At 38.3% G+C, this 27,749-nt stretch overlaps 2 protein-coding genes across 5 annotated transcripts in view; one reads left to right on the top strand and one right to left on the bottom strand.

The window, feature by feature from the left end:
* Positions 1-6,118, top strand: part of PDZD9 (PDZ domain containing 9) — a 24,924-nt gene extending 18,806 nt beyond the window's left edge. For 2 of the 4 annotated variants that reach the window (XM_059881394.1, XM_024984998.2), the window contains 3 exons: positions 590-1,207; positions 5,102-5,255; positions 5,982-6,118. In XM_059881394.1, coding sequence (XP_059737377.1) covers positions 590-980 — 391 coding nt within the window. In that variant the 3' untranslated portion in view covers positions 981-1,207; positions 5,102-5,255; positions 5,982-6,118. 4 annotated transcript variants of the gene reach the window in all.
* Positions 1,202-27,749, bottom strand: UQCRC2 (ubiquinol-cytochrome c reductase core protein 2). The gene is made up of 14 exons (NM_001370607.1): positions 27,599-27,749; positions 24,209-24,292; positions 23,963-24,112; positions 22,842-22,906; positions 21,453-21,509; positions 21,106-21,230; positions 19,487-19,584; positions 17,835-17,892; positions 14,354-14,449; positions 13,832-14,031; positions 9,168-9,248; positions 7,261-7,337; positions 5,088-5,241; positions 1,202-1,757 (listed from the first exon to the last, which is right to left on the bottom strand). The coding sequence occupies exons 1-14, from the start codon at positions 27,629-27,631 to the stop codon at positions 1,674-1,676; spliced, it is 1,362 nt and encodes a 453-aa protein (NP_001357536.1). The 5' UTR covers positions 27,632-27,749; the 3' UTR covers positions 1,202-1,673.

The raw sequence follows: 27,749 nt of genomic DNA, 5'->3' as shown, positions 1-27,749 counted from the left end.
ATAAAAAGATTTAAAGGAATAACCAATGATAAGCATATTGAAGATCTTTGAGGCCCATTATTTCTGGATGCCTCCTTGGAAATCAGTAATATTCTATTATTGCTGATCCCAAGAGACCCATGAAAACTGAGTTCCGTGGATGAGACGGCCACACTGACCTGTTATTCTGTGTGAGGTGAAATCAACCCACTCTTTAAGGCCTGCTAACATTCTGGTCAGTAGTCTCGCTTAAGTCTGTGCAAAGCTTTTTAAAGTAATGTGAAATAATTTAGGGCAGAATTTGATTTCCATTTAGGAATGTAAACAAATTTAAAGGTAATTTAAACAAATTTAAAAAGGATATTAGTTCCCCTACCAGGGACTGAACCTGAGCCCTTGACAGTGAAAGTATGGAGCTCTAACCACTGGGATGCCAGGGAATTCCGTAAAGGTAATTTTTAAAAGAGAAGATTTTTAATAACACAGACAGGTAGTGCTAAACTGTATTTTTTCTTTTATGAACCAAAGCAGGTTATGAGATATCTTGTTAGGTGAGAATGAATGTGTAGACATTAAGAATCCATTTCATTCACTAGTCTTTCCATTTCAGCACAACAAAGAAAACTGAGGAGGCAAAAGATGGATCTGTCACAAGCAGTGATGATGATGAAGCTTTCGATACAAGACTTAAGTACTACAAATATCCACGGTCCACTGGACATTACCCTGTAAGGAGACCAATGTCTATCTCCAGAGAATGGCATGGATATAAAAAGAAGAACCATGTAATGCGTGTAGGAAAAGACATTAACTGTGACGTGATGATTCACAGAGATCACAAGAAAGAAGTGAGGGCCCCTTCTCCATACTGGACCATGGTGAAGCAAGACAACGAAATCTCCTCCTCCTCCTCAGCCTCCTCTACCTCAGATGCATTTTGGCTGGAAGACTGTACCCCCGTTGAAAAGGGCAGCAGTGAACCAGTATCACGAGTTGGCTAGGCAGCAGTTTTCAAATCTGTGACCACGGAAGCATTTATCTTGAGAACACCCATTTTTTTTTGTGCACTGCCTTACTTTTGAGTGTTAGGTTGATAATTACTTGAAAGAGACAGAATAGAAACAGAAGAGGGAGAAGATGAGGGGAAAAAAAACACACACCAAAATTGTGCCACAGTGAAGATAAACATAAAAAATGAAGCAGTGCAAATATAGGCCACAGCTAACAGGTAATATATATTTTGCACAAATAACTCTTTTGGAAAAAAGGCAAAACGGGGTAAAACCCAGATCATTTAACTGTTCTTACCCAAGAATACAGACTTTTCACTGCTTTTATCTTTAAAAGCCAATACTAATCTGGAGATAGTTACTCTGATAGCCACTTAAGCCTTAATTTTAATAGTTTCTCATGCTTCTGTACTTTATATTCCTGTTCTCCTTAAAAGCATCTAAAACAAAAACTCAACATAAACACCTGTTGATTAACTGATTAGCAAAAATGTAAGAAAAACATTTAAATAGAATGCTTTATTGACTTTAGGTCAGTTGGGAACAATTACCTATATTTATGCTTTATATTTCCTCTCACTGGAAGAAAAGATAAATGTTACATTAGGACTTTTCACTTTCATGTTATTTGCTGCTCTGGGTTCACAAAACGTTCAGTTCTTTCCTGCAATATGGGATTCAGTATTACAACTCATCAATGAAAGGTGTATGCCCCAAATTTCCACTTGCTGCCATTGACTTCCGGCCAGAAACAAACTTCTTTGCAGCCTTTAAGACAGAAACAAAGAAAGAAAGTTAATACAAATAAGCAAATAGACAAACTTCTGTTACTCTGAATATTTCATCCTTTATGTGACTGAGCAAGCGTAATGCTCTAATGATGACAGCTGTTAAAGAGGGAAAAGGAATTTCTGACACTGCAAAATAGGGTAGTCTCCTGGAGCACGGCTGTCCGCCTCTGTGTCTGTATTACAATGGCAAATAGTCTGAGTCAATGACAATACACTGATTGTTAACTTGTCAAAGTTACACTATATCCTAGTGTTCTTTATGCCACTGCTCTAGAGTCCAAAGTCTGTTAGTTTACGTCAAGTGCAGCACCAGGAAGTACTCAGGTACTCAGATCAGCTTTTTAAATAAAGATGGTGTTGGAGGCAGCTGGGTTGGACTCGTGACAGTACAGTATATAAGACAAGGACAACCATTTGGAAGAGTATACAATGATGAAGCCTCCATACAGTCAGCAAAAACAAGACTTGGAGCTGACTGTGGCTCAGATCATGAACTCCTTATTGCAAAATTCAGACTTAAACTGAAGAAAAGTAGGGAAAACCACTAGGCCATTCAGGTATGACCTAAATCAAATCCCTTACAATTATGCAGTGGAAGTGACAAATAGATTCAAGGGATTAGATCTGATACACAGAGTGCCTGAAGAACTATGGACGAAGGTTTGTAACACTGCACAGGAGGTGGTAATCAAAACTATCCTCCAGAAAAAGAAATGCAAAATGGCAAAATGGTTGTCTGAAGAGGCCTTATAAATAGCTGAGAAAGGAAGAGAAGCGAAAGGCAAAGGAGAAAAGGAAAGATATATCCATCTGAATGCAGAGTTCCAAAGAATAGCAAGGAGAGATAAGAAAGACTTCCTCAATGATTAATGCAAAGAGAGAGAGGAAAACAATAGAATGTGAAAGACTAGAGCTCTCTTCAAGAAAATTAGAGATAACAAGGGAACATTTCATGCAAAGACAGGCACAATAAAGGACAGAAATGGTGTGGACCTAACAGAAGCAGAGGATATTAAGAAGAGGCGGCAAGAATACAAAGAACTATACAAAAAAGATCTTCATGACCCAGATAACCCACGATGGTGTAATCACTCAGCTAGAGCCAGACATCCTGGAGTGCAAAGTCAAGTGGGCCTTAGGAAGCATTACTAGGGGCAAAGCTAGTGGAGATGATGGAGTTCCAGCTGAGCTATTTCAAATCCTAAAAGATGATGCTGTGAAAGTGCTGCACTCAATATGCCAGCAAATTTGGAAAACTCAGCAGTGGCCACAGGACTGGAAAAAGTCAACTTTCATTCCACTTCCAAAGAAAAGAAATGCCAAAGAATGTTCAAACTATCACACAATTGCACTCATCTCACACGCTAGCAAAGTAATGCTCAAAATTCTCCAAGCTAGGTTTCAACAGTATGTGAACCGAGAACTTTCAGATGTTCAAGCTGTATTTAGAAAAGGCAGAGGAACCAGAGATCAAATTGCCAACATCTGTTGGATCACAGAAAAAGCCAGAGAATTCCAGAAAAACATCTACTTCTGCTTCATTATACCATGCCAGAGCCTTTAACTCTGTGTGCACAACAAACTGTGGAAAATCCTTAAAGAGATGGGAATACCAGGCCTCCTTTGAAACCTGTATGCAGGTCAAGAAGCAACAGTTAGAACTAGACATGAAACAATGGACTGGTTCCAGATTGGGAAAGGAGTACATAGGCTGTATATTGTCACCCTGCTTATTTAACTTCTATGCAGAGTATATCATGCAAAATGCCAAGCTGGATGAAGCACAAGCTGGAATCAAGACTGCCGGCAGAAATATCAATAATCTCAGGTATGCAGATGACATCACCCTTATGGCAGAAAGGGAAGAAGAACTAAAGAGCCTCCTGATGAAGGTGAAAGAGGAGAGTGAAAAAGCTGGCTTAAAACTCAACATTCAAAAGACTCAGATCACGGCATCTGGTCCCATCCCATCACTAATGGCAGATAGATGGGCAGACAATGAAAACAGTGACAGACTTTATTTTCTTGGGCTCCAGAATCACTGCAGATGGTGACTGCAGACATGAAATTAAAAGACGCTTGCTCCTTGAAAGAAAAACTATGACAAACTTAGAAAGTGTATTAAAAAGCAGAGACAATTGCCAACAATGTTTCGTATAGTCAAAGCTATGGTTTCTCCAGTAGTCACGTATGGATGTGAGAGTGGGACCATAAAGAAGGCTGAGTGCTGAAGAGTTGATGCTTTTGAACAGTGGTATTGGAGAAGACTTTTGAGAGTCCCTTGGACTGCAAGGAGATCAAACCAGTCAATCCTAAAAGAAATCAATCCTGAATATTCTTTGGAAGGACTGATGCTGAAGCTGAAGCTCCAATTACTTTGGCTACCTGATGCAAAGAGCCGACTCATTTGAAAAACCCTGATGCCGGCAAAGATTCAAGGCAGAAGGAGAAGGGGACAGCAGACGATGAGATGGTTGGATGGCATCACTGACTCAATGGACATGAGTTTGAGCAACCTCCAGGAGATGGTGAAGGACAGAGAAGCCTGGCGTGTTGCAGTTCACGGGGTCACAGTCAGACACAACCGAGCGATTGAACAACAACAACAACGATGATGAACTTAGGCGCCAAGTGAAATCAAGTCAGGATTGCTATCTTCCAACAGCCTTCATTTTTTTCTATCCACAAGGATAGACCCCTTGGTGAGAAGATGGTTGAGATTGTGACATGAAAGGGGAGTTGGCATTTTTAATACAGAAAGGACTGATTTAGGGTTCATATTATAGTTCATGTACTTGTTAGGCATAGTAGGGAATACAAAGAGGTATAACACATAGTCCTTGCCCTCAAAACTGGTCAATTTTATAGGAAACAAGTGAAAAATAAAAGAAAAATAGAACAAGGGCAGGAGAATGTCTTAGGCTGAGAAGACTAAAGAAAATCTTGAGATGGTGGACTGTGAAGGGTTGGCAGGATAGAAAGTTTATTTCAGAGTGAGGAGGAAAAATACCAAACTTGACAATTAGGTTCAGTGGTATGAAACTGCCAATATTTCACTCTTGACCTTTAAAAATTTAAAATAGTTTAACCTAATGGTAAACTATTAGTTGAATGAGGAAGATACACAGACTTCCTGAGTTGACAAGGAAGCTACTTGCAGATCTGATGGGACTGAGCCTCTGCCTCCACACCAGGCAGACAGATACCAAATACCCTGAGAATAGCATATACAGGCCTTATGCATTCCTTCTGAAATGGCATCATTAAGGACAAGTTATGTGTGTTAAACAGATTTTCATTTGCTTACATTTATGACATCAGCGTCAGCTACTGCATCAATCTGCTGAAGGACTGTGGATGGCGGCGTGTATGAACCAGCAGCTAGAGCCTGGGACCCAACTTCATCCAGGAAACCCTCAGAAGACTCCACTGACATCAGGTACCCAGCTTTCAGCTTGTTCCTGTCCAGTGAAAGGTGTGTAAGTAAGGCAGAAGGCAGTTTTATGGAGCAAGTTAAAGTATGTTCCTAAATCCTTAAACATGTTTGAGTAAATATGCAAACTAACAGCTTTGAAACTTTAAGAGTGCTAAAGATCTTCATTCCCTTTCTTCAGTTTACCAACTATTTTATTATTTACATTATCATTTTGAAAGCTGTCATTATAAGATTATACTAAAAACCCAACAGAATGCATTTTGCTTTTAGATTAGAACTCAGATCTAGTTAAAAATATTTTAGTGTGAAGTCTTGATTACTGAAGGAATTCTAGCTTCCTGATACACTTTTGGTGATATTAGACATCTCTACTAAAGAAAATACCTGTTTAGGCTCTTCTCATTGTCCCTTTAGCAGAATGCTGTGGACTGGGATTTGTCTCATTGAGGACAGAACAAGTGGGGAAGGAGAATATAGGTCTTTATAAGCTCCTATAGCTTAAATATGGGCACAAAAGCATCAATTTGAAATAAAATCCAATTCATAATTATCCCAGAAAGAAACTGGTGTTCAATAAGGCACTTGAGTTATTTAACTCAAACTCTGTAGCAAGACCTCCATTTAAACATAATTACAATTTAATGTAGCAATTTTATCACACTGTCAGCTTAACTGAAAAAAGATTTTACCTGCAGTAAACTTTACCAAGAGATTATTAATTTGTCCCTTCAGCAATGACACCTCACTTTCTCTCTTTCAATACAGGAGGACTAAGAACCTTACCAAAAACGTATAAACTCCATCAAAATGGCAGGAAAGAAACAGAACTTGGCATTAATAACCAAAATTCTACACTTATTAAGAAAATACATTTTCTTAAATAAATTAAGACTTGAAACAGACTTTTCCTGAGTTTATCCAGTGTTTCAGTTTCTTGTAAGCATGTGTTTCTGAGGCAGTCATGTGGAGCTGCACCCTATCAGTCCTTGGTTCCATGTATACAACATTTAATAAAGTGTGTTGTACTTATTTCAGAGATGCACTTTTCAGTGTGTACAGTATGAAAAATGTAATAGTACTAATGAGAAATGGTAAAAGGTTGTTCCCTCCTAGGTTGTAATTCACCATCATAACTTCCTTTGTGGACAATACTAAATGATCTTTGAATACTAAAAGACTGCCTGAGTTTGAGGATTCACGTTTTGAATTGTCCTAAATGGATGAAGTAAAATTTAAATGTTTTAATCTCCTGTATGAAAATGCAAGCTGATTTGTAACTCTGTCCACAGTTTGTCTCTTTTAGAGAAACTCCCAGAGGTACTGAGTTAACAGGTGTTTGTTGTTAGCACTCGCTGTTAGCACAGTGAAGACAGTGGGATTTAAAAATCACCAAATAGATGGACGTTGCAGTTTTTTAAACAGGTATCTTTTTTTGTCTATCAAATCAGTAAAGAGGAAAAAATAAAGCTGCTAGTGGTTATGGTGGAACAGGCACTCCTGATGATGTGATTATAAACTGGTACAACCTTTTAATACTGTGATTGCAAAATATATAAACACAAACATATATTTTAATGCAAAGCCTTTCATTATAATATTTATAACTCTTGGCTCAACTGCAAATCTGTACCAAAAAGTAATGTGAAATACGAAATTTTTTTAAGGCCAAAGATATCCTTTATAGTTTACAATTTCCAGTTGTCAACAAGTATATTCTGACATACCAATTAATTCAGTAATCTGAATAAATGAAAACAGCATTTTAAAGGGAAATCATTGGTTAGTAATGATAGATAATTATTAACAACTATATATGTTAATTATTTATTAACAACTATATATGCAGTATTAACAATTATGTCTAAAAATGGTGAGGAAAATATTTAAAATGTTAACAATTATATCTCTAGGTGGTAGGAATATATTTCCCTCTCCTTTAAATACTTTTTTATACTTTTCAATCCTATTGTACCTTTGTTAGAATAGTATTGTACCTAGAAAAAATACAACTTGCAAATAATTGAAAGTTAATATTGAAACTTACTTGGCAGCTTGGACATCTGGATTAGAAAGGTTTCCTTGAGCAATTGTTTTTACTTGGTTATAAGCAGCCTTGATAACCTAGGATAGAGAAGTAAAAGCTGGTCATCTTTGATCAGTGCCAGAGTCTCCTGCAGTATTCCAGATGCTCCTCTATGAGGCAGAAACACAAGATGGAAATCGCTGTGTCCATCTGGGATTCCTAAGTCACTAGGTGCTGCTTACACTTCCGATAAAGCAGCTGTTTGTACAATATCCAAGTAGCCAAGCTTCTTATAAACATTAAGGGGCAGGGGGCAGAGGATGGCAGTAGGGTTTAGGAAAAGAAAACTCAGGGATTTATAATTGCTTATGAAGAATAAGCACCTTTTAAAGTTCCCCAGACTCTCAAAGTATCATGTAATTAATATTGCTTTCTCTTACTATTCACTAAGAAGAAAGTAGTAAACCGTAAGGAGCCAATCTGTAAAGACTGTCCATGCCTGGAATGCTGGGGTCATGAAGGAATCAAGTTCTAGTGGTGTGAGTGGGTATAATAAACCTGGCCCATGATTTGCTCCATCCCAACCGTGGCATCATTCGGGGTCTGTAAACTTACTTTACCCTCCAAGTGAGCTACCTATTTCCATAGCCATACCCCAGACCTGAACACTGAAATCCTCAATTCCAAGACCTCTGGCCTGTCTTTAATCATGCTATCCATATCTTCCATTTTTGCCAACATCTCTAGTTCCATGATTTGTCCACTTTCAATCTATCATGTCCCTCTGGGTTTACTTCTTTAGCCTAAATCCATGAATTATCCTTTCAGCCACTCCTACCAGTGTTTCCAACTTCCTGCCACCTCTTCATACTTCTGACCAGTCTACTTTGCAAGATTCCAACCTGGGATCAACCCTACAGCTTGCCTCCTCCATTTTTCCATGAGGCTAGCCATCTGACTATACTATGAATCCGCTGCTCTGCTCATTCTGTGTGCATCTAGGCACTCATCTGTCCCCAACCTCTTACTTTCTTTAAACTCCTTCTTTCTCTTATTCTCAAAACATGATTTAGCTTCCTACCGCACCAGGGATGTACTTCCTCATCTCTGACATCCTGTTCTCCCAACAGCCTTTATGTCCAAGGATAAAATGTCTATTTATACTTTGGATCCTGCTTGCTCTTGCTTCTATAGATTTAATCCACCTATAATTTCCTACCTCCTATATTCACTCCAATTTCTTTCCTTTCAGTATGAATATCTGTCTCTTCCTACTTAATCTCTCAGAGTAAACTCTACTAAAACCCCACCCACTCCCCTATACCTGCACCAACTTTGCATTTATTTCTTCTCATTCATTTCTTAATATTGTAAATTTTAGTTCACTTCCAACAGTCTTGTAAAAACTGATACTGTCCAAGTTTGCTAAAACTACCGGACTTCCCTGTGGTAACTAAAGGGACGTTAATATAGAGTAGATCAAAAGATTGTTAACCAGTCTCTTTCTTGGTCTCCAAATATACCAGTTTCTCTTTTTTTTTGTTTTCTTGGCCATTTCCCCTAGCTTGACCTTCAGTTTTCTTCTCCTACCAACTTTCATATGTAACCCTGATTTCAACACACTTTTTCTGTTGAGGACGCCCAGTATACATCTTTGCCTTGACCTCACTTGAGTTCTCCATTTAGATACCCTAGAGGTAACTTAATGCCACATGTCCACACAGAACCAAAATACCAAGGAAGCATTTCCTCCCTCTTTCCCGGAAGGATTAATATATACATTTTCCATTTTTAACTTTCTTCCATAGAAGATAACACTTTAATGATATTACACTAGACAGAGATGTATTCGAACATTCTATATTTTTACTAAAAAAATGTTAACAGGAGAAAAAAATCTTGTGAGAATTTTTCAGTTTGCAACTTACGTCTCCAGCAGATGCAGCTTGTGAGATAGTGTAGAACCCAAAGAGTCCAGAGTCTGAGTAACTGGCATTAAAAGCAGAAACCTGAAATATAATGAAACTTTACTATATGTCACTCTACCAGGTAAAACAGTACAGTTTTCCTAAGGTTGTCTAGAAAAAATATGTACCTTCACAGTATAAGCAAAGAGATGAATTAATATTTCACGTAACTGGTTCTATTAAGGACTGAAGTGTTCTGTACGCAGGTTACCTTTTTCAGAACTATAATGGTTTTAACTTTTCTCATTTAACTTTTTCTAAAATGGATTGCTCATTTTCCTTGGTATTTTCTAACCTTTTGATGATTAAGGGTTAATGCAAACAGTAACCTGTAAACATTACTACATTACTACTATAGATTCAGTACAGCTGAGTGATGCAGATCATGGTCCTTGATATTAGACAAACATGTTTTCTTCCCTCTGCTGTTGGTGGTGACTTCCTTTTCACTAATTCACTTTTACTTTTTCTACAGACGAAAGTCAAAGGGTTAGAAATTTTTTTCTGCTTAGTAGCAGGTGTCCAGGGGAGTAAGAAGTTTAGCCTCTGGCAAACAGGGGTATTTCTGTGTGTAGTCCGAGTAGAGTGTTAAGCTCCTTGAGGTGGATATGACATCCTAGTAAAGTGCTTTTCAGTGTTTATGTGGACCAATAACCTAAGGAGCACTCATGTGTGTCTGAGTACTGTGCCCAGCTGTATCTGACTCTTTGCAACCTCATGGATTGTAGCCCGCCAGGCTGCTCTGTCCATGGAAATTTTCTAGGCAAGAATAATGGAGTGCGTTGCCATTTCCTATTCCAGGGGATCTTCTGGACCCAGGGATCAAAACCACATCTCTTGCACCTCATGCTTTGGGAGGTGGGTTCTTTACCAGTAGCGACACCTGGGAAGTCCAAGGATCACTTGAGTTGTTATAAAACACACACTTTCAGGTTCCCACAACAGATCCACTCACTCAGATCACTACGGATGAAGTCTGGGAGCCTGAATTTTAAACTATATTCCAGGTGAAGTTTGAAAACCATGGGTCTGGTCCATATGAAGCACACAAAGATATGCACTTCAATCACTTGAAGTTTAATTACAATTCTGAGACTAATCTAGTCATTCTCCAAATTTCTGGCCAAATTCTAAAGTAGGAATTCCTGTTAAATTATGTCACTGGGTTAAACTCCAACTATCTAAAGCATCATTAATGTTCAATAGAAAAGAGTAAAGCATGAAAAAAAGAAAACAGAGTAGACCACAGACTGGAAGAAAGACCATTTGGAGGAACTCTAATTTAGGACTAATTTAAGATAATGGTTTGAAAACTGTGCTCCATGGACCCCTAAGGCTCTGTTTAGAAGATTCCAAGGGTTTCACTGTCAAGTAAGCCTTCTACTTTTTAAAAGCAAAAGCTTTTGTGTTGGGCATTGCAGGTGGGAAATGGAATTGGATTAAAAAAGGCTCCTCTGCTTAAAAATAAAAGTTTGACACAACCACTCAAGTATTAAAAGGAAGGATAAAAAGAGAAGACTGATTTAATTTCCACTGTTAAATGTCAAAAGGCCAAAGACTTACTAAAGCATAACCTACCTGTGCCATGCGCTGTTGCTGAAATTATGAACAATACTTAACCCTACAATTTTGTGTTACTTTTTAAAGATATCATTGAGTACGGCACTTTAACAGCATCATCTTTTAGGATTTTAAAAGCTCAGCTGAGTTCCTTCACCTCTACTACCTTTGTTTGTAGTAGTAATGCCTCCTAAAGCCCACTTGACTTCACATTCCAGGATGTACAGCTCTAGGTGAATAGCCACACCATCATGATTATCCAGTCATTAAGACCTTTTTTGTATAGTTCTTCTGTGTATTCTTTCCACCCCTTCTTTATCTCTTCTACTTCTGTTAGGTCCACTGTTTCTGTCCTTTATGGTATCCATCCTTGCATGAAATGTTCACTTAGTATCTCCAATTTTCTTGAAGAGGTTGCTGGTCTTTTCCATTCTAGTGTTTTCCTCTATTTCATTGTCCATTTAAGAAGGCCTTCTTATCTCTCTCCTTGTTGTTCTCTGGAACTGTGCATTCAGTTTTGGGTACATCTTTCCCTTTCTCCCTTGCCTTTCACTCTCTTCTTCACTGAGCTCTTTGTAAAGCCTCCTCAACCACGCTGCATTCCTGCATTTCTTTTTCTTTGGGACAGTTTTGGTCACTGCCTCCTATATAATGTTACAAAGCTACATCCATAGTTCTTCAGGCACTCTGTCTACTAGATATAATCCTCTGAATCTATTTATCACCTCCATTGTGTAATCATAGGGGATTTGATTTAGGTCATACCTGAATGGCCAGTGGTTTTCCCTATTGTTTTCAATTTAAGCCTGAATTTTGCAATAAGGAGCTCATGATTTGAGCCATAGTCAGCTCTAGGTCTTATTTTTGCTGACTGTACAGAGCTTCTTCATCTTTGGCTGCAAAGAATATAATCAATCTGATTTTGGTATTAACCATCTAGTGATGTCCATGTGAAGAGCCTTCTCTTGTGTTGCTAGAAAGGGTGTTTGCTATGACTAAAGTGTTCTCTTGACACAACTCTGTTAGCCTTTGCCCTGTTTCATTTTGTACTCCAAGGCCAAATTTGCATGTTATTCTAGGTATCTCTGGACTCCCTACTTTTGCATTCCAATCCCCTATGATGAAAAGGACACCTTTTTTTGATGTTAGTTCAAAATTGGGAAAGGAGTGCAGCCAAGGCTATATATTGTCACCCTGCTTATTTTACTTATATGCAGAGTGCATCATGCGAAATGCCAGTCTGGATGTATCACAAGCTGATGATACCACTGTAATGGTAGAAAGCAAACAGAATGAGGGTGAAAGAGGAGGATGAAAAAACTGGCTTAAAACGCAATGTCCAGAAAACTGAGATCGTAGGATCCAGTCCCATCACTTCATGGCAAACAGAAGGGCAAAAAGTAGAAGCAGTGACAGATTTTATTTTCTTGGGCTCTTACACCACTGTGGACGGTGACTGAAGCCATGAAAGTAAGATGCTTGCCCCAGGGCAGGAAAACTAAGACAAACCTAGACAGCTATTAAAAAGTGGAGACATCACTTTGCTGACAAAGGTCCATATAGTCAAAGCTATTGTTTTTCCATATATGGATATGAGAGTTGAACCATAAAGAAGGCTGAGAGCCAAAGAATTGATGCTTTTGAACTGTGGTGTTGGAGAAGACTCTTGAGAGTCCCTTGGACTGCAAGGAGATCAAACCAGTCAATTCTAAACTATTGCTGAAGCTTAAGCTCCGATTAAGTTCACTGAACTGAGCTCAAGCTCCAATACTTTGGCCACCTGATGCGAACAACTGAAAACATTCTGATGCTTGGAAAGATTGAAGGCAAAAGGAGAAGGGGGCAGCAGAGGATGAGTCTGTTAGGCAGAACCACTGACTTAATGGACATTCAGTTCAGTTCAGTCTCTCAGTAGCGTCTGACTCTCTGTGACCTCATGAACCGCAGCACACCAGGCCTCCCTGTCCATCACCAACTCCCGGAGTCCACCCAAACCCATGTCTGTTGAGTTGGTGATGCCATCCAACCATCTCATCCTCTGTCGTCCCCTTCTCCTCCTGCCCTTAATCTTTCCCAGTATCAGGGTCTTTTCAAATGAGTCAGCTCTTTGCATCAGGTGGCCAAAGTATTAGTTTCAGCTTCAACATGAGTCCTTCCAGTGAACATCCAGGACTGATCTTTAGGATGGACTGGTTGGATCTCCTTGCAGTCCAAAGGACTCTCAAGAGTCTTCTCCAACATCACAGTTCAAAAGCATCAATTCTTCGGTGCTCAGCTTTCTTTATAGTCCAACTCTCACATCCATACATGACCACTGGAAGAACCATAGCTTTGACTAGACGGACCTTTGTTGACAAAGTGATGTCTCTGCTTTTTAATATGCTGTCTAGGGTGGTCATAACTTTCCTTCCACGGAGTAAGTGTCTTTTAATTTCATGGCTGCAATCACCATCTGCAGTGATTTTGGTGCCCAGAAAAATAGTCAGCCACTGTTTCCCCATCTGTTTGCCATGAAGTGATGGGACCGGATGCCATGATCTTAGTTTTCTGAATATTGAGTTTTAAGCCAATTTTTTCCACTCTCCTTTTTCACTTTCATCAAGAGGCTCTTTAGTTCTTCTTCACTTTCTGCCATAAGGGTGGTGTCACCTGCATATCTGAGGTTATTGATATTTCTCCTGGCAATCTTGATTCCTTCCAGCTTGTGCTTCTTCCAGCCCAGCGTTTCTCATCATGTACTCTGCATGTAAGTTAAATAAGCAGGGTGACATGAACATGAAGTTCATGAACATGAAGTTGAGCAAACTCCAAGAGAGAGTGGGGATTTTGGATTTTTTGGAATTTTTAAGCATTCAATTCTTTTTATATTAGAATAACAGTAAGTTTTTGATAGACCCACTAAGGTACTAAAATTAAGCCTGGCTGCCTCTTCAATTTTACAAAGATTTTCTTTGTGCCATCTTAAATTTTAAAAGCAGTTTAATACTAAGATCAAGTTTCCAGGACAACATTGTAAACATTAAGCCTTTGAAAACAAAAGAAAGATGTTCACTGTTCAGACTCACATCAAATGGTTGGTGAACTCCCTTGGCAACAGCCTGGTACAGAGAGCTGGTGGCATTGCTGCCCCTCTTAACGTGTGGTCCAGCACCAAGGACGTGCTGGAGAACACTGAACGCGTTTGCTTCTGCACTTCCTATGGCTGCACTCTCTGCTACAAGAGCGGCATGGACGAGACTGTCTCCATTCTGTTCTCGAATTTCACCTGGGGCCATGTAAAGAAAGAGCAAGGAAGAAACCATTTTTTGGTTTTATTTTTCAATACTCTCTATGAGACAGTATTACTGCATTAAGATGAAGCTCTTCTCTGGCCTGGTCCTCTCCTTGCTACCCTGCCCTTCCCCCAACACATTCACAAATATACTTAACACATAATACCCAAGCAATTGATACTTTCCACAATGATTCTCTCTCTTTCCACACTGATACTGTTTGGTAGTAAACAATCAGGCCTATTATACTCCAATATCTATTGTGGGGGAGAGGCGGCATCCTGGTAAACTAACCTTACAGAACAAAACGCTTACCTCCATGGTACTTGGCTTTTGCACCAGATAAACCAAGGCCACCCCTTATGTTAAGAAACTGTTCAGCAACTTGCTTTAGGACAGGATGACTCACACCTATGTCAGTAGAAACAAACAAACAAAAAACTGTAGAACCAGAATTTCTAAAACACAATTGTAGAATACCTACTATTTTAAAAATGCTTCATTATATAATTAAAATATTATAATGCTCTTACAGAGATATGCATTTACAGCTTTATTACGTATTCATCTAGAACCTTTTTTTATGTAAATACTAATATTATTCTTTTTATTGTTAAAATGGTATCTTCTATTGATACTGTTTCTAACTTGTCTGTTGTAATTTACTTCTGAGTGGACTACACCAAACATGTAATGGTTATAAAGAATTCTATTATACTGATGTACCATTATTTATTTAATCAATCTCTTCCTGATGGACATGTTTCTAATAACTGGCTATTAAAACAATACTGCAATATGCATCAAGAGGCATTTTTAAAAGGAACGAAGAGATACTCCACAAAATGGGAAAAATATTTGCACATCATGTATCTGGTAAGGATTAGTATCCAGAATATATAAAATACTCTTACAACTCAACAATGAAGAATAAACAACCCAATTAAAAACTGGCCAACGCACTTGAATGAACATTTCTCCAAAGGAGACACATAAACAGCCAAAAAGCATAAAAAAAGTTGTTCAATGTTATCAATCACTACAATGGGATACCACTTCCTAAGACATATGATAGTACATATTGGTGAGGATGTGGAGAAGTTGGAATCCTTATACACTGTTGGTGGGAAAATAAAATGGTTCAACTGCTTTGGAAAACAGTTTCATAGTTCTTCAAAGGGTTAAATAGAGAGATATCCTATATCCTAATCCTAGCAATTCTACTCCTAGGTACACACCCAAAAGAATGAAAAAGATATTTTGTTAAAAAATTTACACATGAATGTTTATATTCTTAATAGCTCTAAACCATGCAGAACAACCCAAATGTCCAACTGGTGAATGAACAAAATGTGGTATTGAAATATTTTTCAGCCAGAAAAGGGAATGGAACATTGGTACATGCTATAATATGGATGTACCTTAAACACATTATGCTAAGTGACTAAGTGAAAGCAGTCAGTTACAGAGGCTATTACTGTAAAATTCTCTTTGTATGAGATGTCCAGAGTAGTCAGCTCTCTACAGAGAGAAAGTAGACTGCCGGTTGTCAGATGCAAGGAGGTGGAATGAGGAGTGACTGCTATTGAGTACGGGGTTTCTTCTGGGGATGATGAAAATGTTCTGAGATTAGACAGTGGCAATAGCTGCACAACTCTGAGTATGCTAAAACCCACAAACTGCACACTTCAGAACGGTGAATTTTACACAGTGTGAATTATACTCAATTATTATTTATAAAACAAATGAACAAAATCCAACTACTGCAAACAAAATTCTCATGCAAGTATTTTGTAAACTTATCAAAATATTTCTGAACGATAAATTCTTAAAATAGACCTTCAAAAATGTACCAGTTTGCACTCCTGCCAATAATTTTTGAGTGCCTATTTTTCCATACCTTGGTTAATACTGGGTAGTGTCTATCTTTTAATTTTTGCCAACTTAACAGATTAAAAATTTCTTAGTTATTACATCTTTTACAATAATTGTATACACACATAACACACTTTCTGCATGAACTGTTTGTTCATCCCTTTGTCGATTTTTTTATTAAACTGTACTTAAAACAAAAGCTCTTTGTAAAAAGCTCTTTGCTTAGAGAAATTTGCCCTTTGTCATAGGTTTTGCAAATACTGTAATGAATTTAAAAATTAGTACTTAAAAAAAAGGACTAGCTTTTTTCTTTTCAGAGTTGTGGAAGATTTATTTATATGCTATAAAACTGTGTTGGGGATATTTTAAAAATTTTATTGATGTACAGCTGATTTACAATGTTGTGTTAATTTCTGTTGTACAGGAAAGTGATTCAGTTATACATATACTTTTTCATTATGGTTTATCACAGGAAATTGAATATAGTTCTCTGTGCTATGTAGTAGGACCTTGTTGCTTATACATTCTATCTATACTAGTCTGCATCTACTAATCCCAAATTCCCCATCTTCCCTCCCCGACACCCCTCAGCAAGTGCAATTCTGTTCTCTAGGAGTCTGTTTCTGTTTCACAGATATGTTCATTAGTGTTGTATTTTAGATTCCATGGATAAGTGATATCATGTGGTGCTTTTCTCTTTCTGACTTACTTCACTTAGTATGGTAATGTTTACATCCATTCATGTTGCTGCAAGTGGCACTATTTGATTCTTTTTAACGGCTGAATAATATTCTATTGAATATATGTACCATATCTTCCTTATCCATTCATTTGTCAGTGGACATTCAGGTTGTTTCCATGAAAGACTAGCTATTAAAATCCTATCAGGGCTTCCCTGGTGGCTCAGTGATAAAGAATCTGCCTGCGAATGCAGGAGACACAGGTCTGGGACTGATCCTTGATCTGGGAAGATCCCAAGCGCTGCGGGGCTCCTAAGCCTGTAGGCCACACCTACTGTACTGTACGCCACACGTACAGCCTGTGCTCTGCAACAAGAGAAGTCGCAACAGCGAGAAGCCTGTGCACTGCCACTAGAGAGTAGCCCCCGCTCTCTGCAACTAGAGAAAAGCCTGTGCAGCAACAAAGATCCAGCACAGCCAAATAAATTTTTAAAATTATGTATATAAAAATCCTATCACATACTGACTTTCTGACCTAACACAGGGTAAGTTCTCAAATTTTGTTCAATCCAGTAATCACATAATTATAGCTTAAGGGACTACTCTTTTTTAAAGTAACTCATACAGAGACAGTGAAACAGTATCTTTATTCTTAACTATAAGTGCAACATCTACTAGGAGTGCACCTTAGTTTCTCTTTTTTCAATTAACCACTTTCTAAAATGAGACAGACCATAAAGAATTGTGTAATCAGAATTTAAGAAAATACCCAAGGGAGTATATTATAAATTGAGGCGGGTTACCAATATAGTGATAGACTTACAATGTACTGGAAAGGTGTCCCCTTCACTACCCCAACAATTACAAAAGGAAAAGTCAGCAACCTCAGGGAATTTCCTGATTATCTACCACTTTCTCTGGGAGCCAAGAAACATGGAACTGTAAGTTATCTAGATATTGATATAACTGTAAAAGATGTATATATACACAGTTACATATGATAGTATCTGATTTTACAGTTTCAAGGATAATTCTACCTTCTCATTGAATATAGCTTCCTGTGCTATAACAGGATCTTGCTGTTTATCTATTCTATACATAATAGGTTGCATCTGCTCTTCCCAAACCAACCCTTTCCTGTGCTTCCCCCTTGGCAACCATAAGTCTGTTTTCTATGTTTGTGAGTTAAAAGAACTACTCTTAAAAGAAGGAAACTGACATGCAGGTAATTGCCAACTTACCAAGTCCAATCAAAGCCATTCTTGCACTTGTAAAATGATTCTGTACATAGTCATGTAACTGAGAAAGTGAAAACATTTATCTGGTTATACTGGTATAAATATAAAGAACTATAAAAATATCAAAGTGCAGTTTAGCAGAGAATAAACAGGCTTAAAAGCTGCTGTAATGAACTATAAGGGACTACCTAGTACTGAATTAAATTGAGCTTTTAAAAACCATTGCTAGAACTGAATGTGGTGATGGTTATGTAACTCTGTGAACAGAATAAAAACCTGAATCGTGCATTTTAAATGGTGAACTGTATGGTATGTAAATTACATCTCAATGAAGCTGTTAATGAAAAAAAAACATACAAAAATTAGAGGACATATTGGCTTGAACTTGAAATGGGACTAAGTTTATGATTTTTATTATAATGTGGTTTAAGGAGTACATCAGGTTCATCTTTATACAGGTAGTAATAAAGCACTGTTAACATTCTATAGTAGAGCTAACAGTTATATCACTATATTCCTCTTGCCTGTCTTTGAATATTTTTTTGCTAATAAGTTAGTGTCTATACCAGGGTTTCCAACCTGGATGATTACAGAATTATTTTGGGAGCTTAAAAAAAAATTCGTCAATGTCTCCCTACTAATATAGGTTAATACAGTAGATTCAATGTGAAATCTTGGAATCTTTATATAAAAGTAGGGCTAAAACATGCATTCTCAACTATACTACTGCTCCCAAGAGAGTGAAAATTACTTCTTGGGGGAAGAAAAAAAAAAAAAGAAAATCCTTTATATATAAAGTACAAATATATATACAGTGCATAAACAGATATACAGTATATCTGTGGTGTTAAAAATTCATGGTGGTGGTGGTGGGGCAGCTAAAAAGGTTCCCTGAGTAATGTTTAGACTTGCTGAAGCTCAGTTTATTTAGAATTTGTGCCTAAAATGAATGCTGTCTCCATCTATTGAGCCATCTTGGAAAGTCATACTCTTATTTTTTTCCTGGTGATGTTTTTCTACTGAATGCTGCTTTTGCTTAAAGTGTTCCAGCACCAATTTCTTTAGAATTTCCTTTAGCCTAGGGATACATTTTAAAAATGTTAGTAACTTTGATAATCATAGTTAATATCTTGGTATTTGTCTACACACACCTTACTTTTTGAAAAATGGGACCCTTTAATACATCCTATTCATAAATTATGAATGAAATTTCTGTAATGAATTCATAAAGTATGAATGAATGAAATGTCTGGTCAGAATGTAATTCTGAAATTTCTGTAATTCCCCACCAGGGAATTGCCCCTTTCATAATAAACACTTTTTTTTTTTTTAGTTGAAAGATACACAAAAACTGTTCAGACAGAATTTTAGTCAAAAAGCAAGTTGATGAATGGGCAATTTCCTGGTGGTTCAGGACTCTGCTCTTTACTGCAGGGGACATGGGTTTGATCCCTGGTAGGGGAACTAAGCTCCCACAAGCTGTGTAGTATAGCCAAAAAAAAAAAAAGGCAGCAAAGTGATGGAAAAAAAAGCAAGCAAGAGACTCTCTTAAATTAGACGACAAGAAAATTAGCAAACAAAACTGAGTGGTAGATGAACATTCAAATTAATGTGAAAATGAGCACATTTAAAAATGTAAGGTGTTTTATCAGTACCTCAACTGGTGTCACTTTTCCAATCCTATAATCAGGACAATATAAGGAATTAGCCAAGGCATTTCTGTAAGCGGCAGCATGCAAATTTTCAATGACGTCTGTAACATAAGTAAAGAAGCAGTTACAGAAACATTGTTTAAATAAAGACAACACCATGTAGAGAGCCTCGAAAACAACTATACAACTTTGGTCATCGCATTCAAGCATCGAAAATTTATTATCATTTAATCTCTAGCAACTTCTAAAATTCTGCCAGTTAAATGTGCTGAGAAAAATAAGATTCTCTGATAGCAGCCTGTAAATGTCAGAATCCACCTGAAGACGCACGCCAGGGCAGAGAGACACCATCCAGGAGACTACAATAACTGTTCAGGCACAAAGGACGAGGGCTGGAGCCTCACTGCTGCCAGTGGGGAAGGAAGCTACTCAGGACACAGAAGTCATCTTTTCTACAATTTTACTATTCTATTTCTTTTACCAAAGGCCTGGGGTAACAAAGTTATCACGATGAAATATAATATGAGCAAACAGGAGCCAAGCACTCACTATGTTCCAGACACTTGACAGGCCTGCATGTGAGTGAAGTCCGTGCCATTCTGAGCCCCTGCAGTTGACCGCCTGCTTATACCTCAGTGGGCTACCTGCACGTTTCTGCTCCTACCACAAGTTCTTGACTTCTGAGAATCAGTGGTGCTTTTTTTATCTTACAGATTTGTTCTGCCAGGTATGCTTGTCAAGATTATATAACCAAACATTCTATAAACACAAACATGAATACAAAAAAGGTTTTTTTTAAATTAAGCTGATTGCTTTGGAAAAACCCAATAAAAGGGAGCTGGCTAAACAACAACAGCAATATATAACAGTAAAAGCAGCAGCAGCAGCAATAAACTGCTGCCAGATTTGGTGTAAGTAAAACAACCATTAAAAAACACCAGGGGGTGCTCTGATACAAGAGGGGTGGGATAAGGAGGGAGGTATAAGAGGCAGGGGACATATATATACATATGGCTGATTCATGTTGATTTAAGGCAGAAACCACCACAATACTATAAAGTAATTATCCTCCAACTAAAAATAAAAGACTGTTAAAAAACAAAAAACACCAGGGAACTTCCCAGGTGGCACAGTGCTAAGAATCCATCTGCCAATGCAGGGTACATGGGTTCGATCCCTGGTCTGGGAAGATTCCACATGCCAAGGAGCAACTAAGCCTGTGTGCCACAACTCCTGAACCTGCGAGCCTGGAGCCCGTGCTCCACAGCAAGAGAAGCCTGCTCCCCCAAACTAGACGAAATCTGCGCACAGCACAGAAGATCCAGTGCAACCAATAAAAAAACAACAAAAAAAAAATCAGCGGTGGGAGGATAGGCATAAAACACAGGTGAAAGGCCTAGGATTCTGTAATAAATTTAAATATTAACATGATGAAAAATAATCAATAATACAAATGTTTAGAAATGAACAATGTTTTAAAAAGTGGACAAATTTTTGGAAAGTGTATTTTCAAACCCAAGGAGAAAAAGAATTTCAACAGCAGTTTTATTCCTCTACAAATTGATTTTCTTGAAATCCCAGTATCTTAGAAACAATGGAATATAATCTAAAAGTGCACTTACGAGCCTGTGGATTCTGAAGAGCCACAGCTTTGTCAATCCTTAGCTGAGGCTGAAGGGCAGCTACCTCCCAGCGTCGAAATTCTGGTGCTGTGGTGACATTGAGCAGGAACTCCATTAGAATATCACTACAGAAGACATGAAGCTCAGAGTTACCAGTCAAAAATTTAAAACGAACATCCATTCTACATAACTGTAATGCTTTTTATTAAACTTTAGGCAGTTTGTGAATAACAATCCAAAACCAACATCAGAGGTCATGCCACACTGAAAAAAAAAAAAAAAGAGTAGAACTGAGCATCTAAGTACTTCTTTAAAAGCAGATCTTCTAAATAAACACAGGTACTCACACATCATCCCGCAGGCATTCCACAGTATAGGCCATGTTTTCCCTTGTTGACGTCACGCTGAGTCAAAAATAAATTACAGTGAATTATCTAAATCAGAAGAATAAGCTTTCTCTTATATCTTCATGAAATCAATCTTTTGGAAAAAATATTTTGAAGTACAAAAGTATAAGTAATAGTAAACAAAAATATGCACACTCAACTGAAGATTTTAACTATTTAAAAAAATCTTAAAAAAGAAAACAGTTAAGTATTTCAACTTGACATAAAGGAAGAAAGTCCTGACATATTACACTTGGATAAACCTTGAAAACATTTTGCTCAGTGAAGTCAGTCAGTCATGAAAAGGTAACACGTACTATTTGATTCCACTGATATGAGGTACCTAAAGTAGTCAAAATCATGGGAACAACACAGAATGCCGCTTGCCTGGGGCTGAGGGAAGGGAAGGTGGTGTTTCATAGCTACAGGGTTTGGGTTGGGGAAGATGAAAACATTCTGGAGATGGGTGGTGGTGATGGTTGCTCACTGACACTTATTGTTACAGAACTACACATGTTAAAGGTGGTACATTTCATCCTATACGTATTTTACCACAACTTAAAAAAGGCAATTTTAAAGTTGAAGATCTCTTTGTATTCTTCCCAGGCTCTCACACTTTCTCCCACTTGAGACAAACATAATTATAAGCGTTACATATTATTTTGTTAAAAACCTCCTCATACCTTCAAAAAATCTTAAAAATTGTTTTCCAAAAAACATTTTGTTAAGTCTGCCATGTTGATACAGACTGAATTCATCTCTTAACTGCTGTTCATTCCTAACTGTAGTAGTCCCAGCATATTATTGTATCATACTTTACTTATCCACCTCTTTAAAGACAGGCATTTAGATTGTTTCCAGTCACAATATAAAGAATTCCTTTGTGCATGTGGATTAAAAACTGTTAGGTTGAAGAATATGCTCATTTTTAATATTAATTGATATTTCTTGATTCTTTCCTAAGTAGCTGTATCAACTCATACTCCCACCAGCAGTATAAAATGGTTTTGAACTGTTGATTTAAGATCATTGTTTCTGGGCTCTTCTGGGAACAGCCTATTCCTATCTTTGTTCCTATCCATTTACTCTTTGGTTGTTTTCCTAATTTGCAGTTCTTTATTTTTCCAAATAATCCTCTCCATATTACATATGTTACAAATACCTACTTTTAGTTACTTAGATGTTTACTTTCAGGCATAAAGATGTTTTACATTTATGCAGTCAAATTCATCAGTCTTTTCCTTCTTGTGCCTTAAGAAACTGTTAACCACCTTGATAACAGAAAAGTTCCTTTACAACTGATCATCTTATGGTGTTTTCACTATTTCCGATTATTTATTTTTAACAAACCTTAATTTACCACCAACTGCTTCAATTCCACGGGTTATCTTGAAAGATGAAGCTCCTTTTGTAGTCTTGGAAAAGAAAAAAACAACCATTTTTGGTATTTTTTAATGCCAAGTTTGCCAAACATGACTTTATGTCAAAATCTAATGTCTGTCATTAAATTCAAAGGAACACTAACTAAAAATACTGCCTCTTTTTAAGATATGCCCAACAAAGTTGACCCAAAGGCACAAGTATAGATTTTTATATAAAGTATTTAGATAAAAATTCAATTATCAAATACATGCTTGTTGGATTCATCAATCTATTGTGAAAGAGATTTGCATAAGGGAAAAAATAATTTTCAATTTCTGGCACTTCTTTTTAAAAATTAAAAATCTTGTTCTTTTTTTTGGTACATGATTCTTTTATTTTTTAAAAAATTAATTAATTTTAATTGGAGGCTAATTACTTTACAATATTGTGGCGTTTTTGCCATACATTGACATGAATCAGCCATGGATGTACATGTGTCTCACTATCCTAAAAATGTTGTCTTTTTACTGATTTCTTATGCTCTGGATGGACACTAATTTACTGCTTCCCTGTGATAAGTATCCTGTGATTTTTCACGCTATATTAGGGGACTGTATTTGAAAACATGCCCAAAATTCATGTCTACCCAAGAACCTACAAAAGTGACCCTGTTTGGAAATAGCCTTTGCAGATGTAAATATTTAAAATGAGGTCATGCTGGATAAGTGTGCCCTTCAGTAAAAGGGATATTTGGACACAGAAAGACAGACAGGGCCACGTAAAATCAGGGGCAGATATTGGAATGATGCAGCCGCAAGCCAAGGAATGAAAAGGACTGCTGGCAACCACCAGAAGCTGTGGGAGAAACAAAGGCAAGATTCTTCCTAGAGCCTTCAGAGGGAGTATGGCTCTACTGACACCATGACTTTGACTTCTAGCCTCTAAAACTGTGACAGGATAAACTCCTGGTGTTTAAGCCAGACTGTGTGAAGTAATTTGTTATGGCAGCTCCAGGAAACTAACATAGGGGTGTTGCTTTTAGTTCTTCTTTTCTGTAGGACCAAGATATCACAGATTTCTAAACACACGGAAGTAGTCAAGATGCTTACCAAACTGGATGCAAGACGAAGCAAATGAGAAGTTCCTAAATTGTTGGAGTTCTCATATCTGCTGCCTGCTTTAATGAACAAACCAATTCTTGATGCAGGAGCATAGTTTTCGAGAGAAGCAATCACTAAACCATTTGGTAACCTGGTAAACTGTATATAAGATAAAGCAGGATGTGATTAATGTCTTTATATTACCAAGAACAGTAAGGCGTGTATGTGTCCAGTGAGTAACTCAGGGGGACTAACCTCAAGGTCCTGAGGATGTGGAGGCACTCCTGCAGGGGCTTCTGTGGCTTTAACTTTAGGAGCAACTTTGAGGGAATAAAATCTCTAAACACAAAAAAAGACAGGTTACCACATTTCTCAAAAGAATAGTGCATTGTATCTGAGTTGGCCCAAGCAATAGAGGCTGTTCGGTGGTAAATAAACTCCATGGGAGGAGTCAGCTGATTAACCTATTAACTCACCCACCAGTTTACCATGCCACTCTTCAATCTCTATTGTTGATCTGTATAGCTTGAAGGAACGCTGAGTTGAACATGTTCATTTCTTATATCAAGATTCACTGCATTTTCTTTTACCTTTTAACTACCTTATTAGAGCTCCAAGTGGTCCTTTCTAGGCTCTAATGCTTTGGAACTTTTTGAAAAAGTGCGGAATAGCCACGTTCATACCTTTTTATAGATTTTAGCATTACTGCTTCTCTTATCTGCCTAAAGAGTCTCATCTTTTTAGTCTACTTTCCAATATGACTTCATTTCCTTAATCATTTTAGTAACCTTTAAAAAGCATATCAAAGAAAACTTCATCCAAGCGCCCAAATATTTCCTATAGTATCTTCACTCTCTTTTGTGCTACATTAAGACTACACAACTAAAGGGTTTTTTTTTTTTTTTAATCTTCTTTGACTAATATACCCTGAGATTAACGATAGGTACACCCACAGCAGATTCTCAAAATGTAATATGCAGCCACGGGAAGGGATCCTCTTAAACGTCAGATAATGGATCCAAAATGTGTAATTTTATTTAGCTTTTTTTTTTGGCGAATGATATACAATACCACAGAATTAATTCTGATTATGTCTAAGGATCATAAGGTTACTAGTGGAGATGTTGAGAATTAAACCTTAGTACTCCCAGGATTAAATGAACATGCTGCCTGAGTTTCCCAAGGAGTCCCTCAAAGGCTGCATTGTTCCTACTTCATGTTGTCCAGGAGGGCTGCTGGTTGTGCATTCAGCTTCAATGCTGTACTATCGAAAAGTTGGTTCCTAGTTTACATTTGCTGTTCAGTTCAGTTCAGTCGCTCAGTCGTGTCCGACTCTCTTCGACCACATGACCACCAGGCCTCCCTGTCCATCACTGACTGCTGAAGTTGACCCAAACTCTTGTCCATTGAGTTGGTGATGCCATCTAACCAACTCATCCTCGGTCGTCCACCCTTTTCCTCCTCCCTTCAATCTTTCCTAACATCAGGGTCTTTTCAAATGAGTCAGCTCTATGCATCAGATGGCCAAAATATTGGAGTTTCAGCTTCAACATCATTCCTTCCAATGAACACTCAGGACTGATCTCCTTTAGGATGGACTCCTTGCAGTCCAAGGGACTTTCAAGAGTCTTCTCCAACACCACAGTTCAGAAGCGTCACTTCTTCTGTGCTCAGCTTTCTTTATAGTCTAACTCTCACATCCATACATGACTACTGGAAAAACCATAGCCTTGACTAGATGGACCTTTGTTGACAAAGTGATGTCTCTGCTTTTTAATATACTGTCTGCTGCTGCTGCCGCTAAGTCGCATCAGTCATGTCTGACTCTGTGCGACCCCATAGACGGCAGCCCACCAGGCTCCCCCGTCCCTGGGATTCTCCAGGCAAGAACACTGGAGTGGGTTGCCATTTCCTTCTCCAATGCATGAAAGTGAAAAGTGAAAGTGAAGTCGATCAGTCGTGTCTGACTCTTAGCGACCCCATGGACTGCAGCCCACCAGGCTCCTCTGTCCATGGGATTTTCCAGGCAAGAGTACTGGAGTGGGGTGCCACTGCCTTTTCCAATATGTTGTCTAGGTTGGTCATAACTTTCCTTAGCGCTTTCAAATTATAAATTACAATTAGCTTTGGTTTATTATCATCAATTTCATTTGCTGGGTGTGGTACAGTTAACTCTACTAGTGATTCTAGCTTTTGATTTTTCCAGCAAGTAAAAAATTTAAGATATGTAGGCACATCAGATGCTAAGGCAGATTTAGGTGCTCTCCTCTCAAATGTGCCTGAGCAGTGACACTTTGTTGATAACGTACTTTCTATAATTTGTTCCATTCAAACTTGTTGCAAAGAATTATCCTAGTAACTGTCCATACAATTACTGTTTTAATAACAAAAGATGTACACATTTATTCTTATGTAAAGTGCTGTAAGTAGAAACAACAATTGCTTTCAAGCTTACTGCAATTTGCTTACACTGGTCCTCTTCAACTCTGTTACTTTTGAGTTCTTTTTTCTACTGAAAGGTGAGGATGGAATGAATGTAGAGGTTTTGAGGTCTTTTGCCAGTCCAACTGGACTTCCCTCTAAGGGTTATTAAAATCACCGGTTAGTTTAGAGGTGCTAAGAAGGCTAAGAGAATTACAGTCTAAATCATGGTCATTTGTATAATTCATAGTTTATCTATTTAAATATTAAGTACCCGGAAACTCCATTCCCTGGTTTTTCGAACCTTCTAGTAGATTACTACGTTACTTAGCAACCCAGGCTCTCTTGGTATTTCGAGCTGGATAATTCTGCTGTGGGTGGCTTTGAGCCCTGAAGGATGTTCAGCAGTAGCACTCCTCCGGCCCTCAGGTTGTCACAACCAAAATCGTCTCTAGATATTGCCAAATGTCCCCTGGGGGCAAAATTGGCCTCGAAGAGTTGTTTTAAACTCAGAGGTTGAGACTGTCCCCTCTTGATAACCACCAGTCCACAATGATATAACACTGATACTGGAGTTTTCCCCAAGTGACAGCTATGTGTCAATCGGACATGGAGGAGGAGCCTTAAGAAGCTCTAAAGGGAAGGCCAAGAACCTCTCCAGGATAATATTAAAACAAGATCAAGAAAAGCACACTTTATGCAGCCAGGACACGACAGTAACAATCAAGTTCCAGGTTCACTGAAAAACGCTATACAGGTATTAGCTCATTTTTTCCCTTATGATTTTACTCATAAGCCCGCTTAACAGTTGGAGCAGCTGATGCTACATGATATGCCAAGAAACAAAGGCAGCAGCTGATAGGGTAGGGATGGGGGACTAGGTCTACACCGGCCTCCTGTGACCCATATCTCATGGTCTCCTTCACCTGCACGCAAGTGCAGCAATGACCTTCAAAGGTGTCTCCATCGAGTCGCTTCATCTCTGCTCTCAAGCCCCCTCTCTCTCTGCACGTTTTCCTGCATTAGGTCTCCTCTGCTCAGAGCATGAGCGGGCCTTCCAAAGCCTGACCCACCCAGCCTGGAGCCCAGTTGGCCTCCAGGGTTCAGCTGAAGGGCAGAACGAAGCCCAGCGCCCAGGGGCCCCAAACCAGGCAACTCCGGTCCGTATGACTTTGCTGACCATCTGCTTTCCAACCCTTCCCCAAGCCCGCCAGCTGTGCTCACCGAGAGGGACCCGGCTCTGGTTAACAGCTTCATTGCTCAAGATTGTTCTGAACCTCGGTCACTGCCGCCTTAGAGGAAAGCAAGATGGTGGCAGACAGCGGCAGTGGCCCAGCTTTCCCTGCGACACTCTTTCCCACGTCTCTTACGTGAG

The sequence above is a fragment of the Bos taurus genome, chromosome 25 (assembly GCF_002263795.3).
Source record: "Bos taurus isolate L1 Dominette 01449 registration number 42190680 breed Hereford chromosome 25, ARS-UCD2.0, whole genome shotgun sequence".
Taxonomy (NCBI): domain Eukaryota; kingdom Metazoa; phylum Chordata; class Mammalia; order Artiodactyla; family Bovidae; genus Bos; species Bos taurus.
This window is presented reverse-complemented; position numbering and strand designations above follow the sequence as displayed.

Excerpts from the sequence above, each read along its gene's own strand:
- UQCRC2 (NM_001370607.1), bottom strand. The coding sequence starts at position 27,631 with ATGAAGCTGTTAACCAGAGCCGGGTCCCTCTCG. Across the intron at positions 24,293-27,598 it reads CCAGAGCCGGGTCCCTCTCG|AGATTTTATTCCCTCAAAGT; the intron begins GTGAGCACAGCT and ends TTTTGTGTTTAG. Across the intron at positions 14,032-14,353 it reads AAAAGCCAAGTACCATGGAG|GTGAAATTCGAGAACAGAAT; the intron begins GTAAGCGTTTTG and ends ACATGGCCCCAG.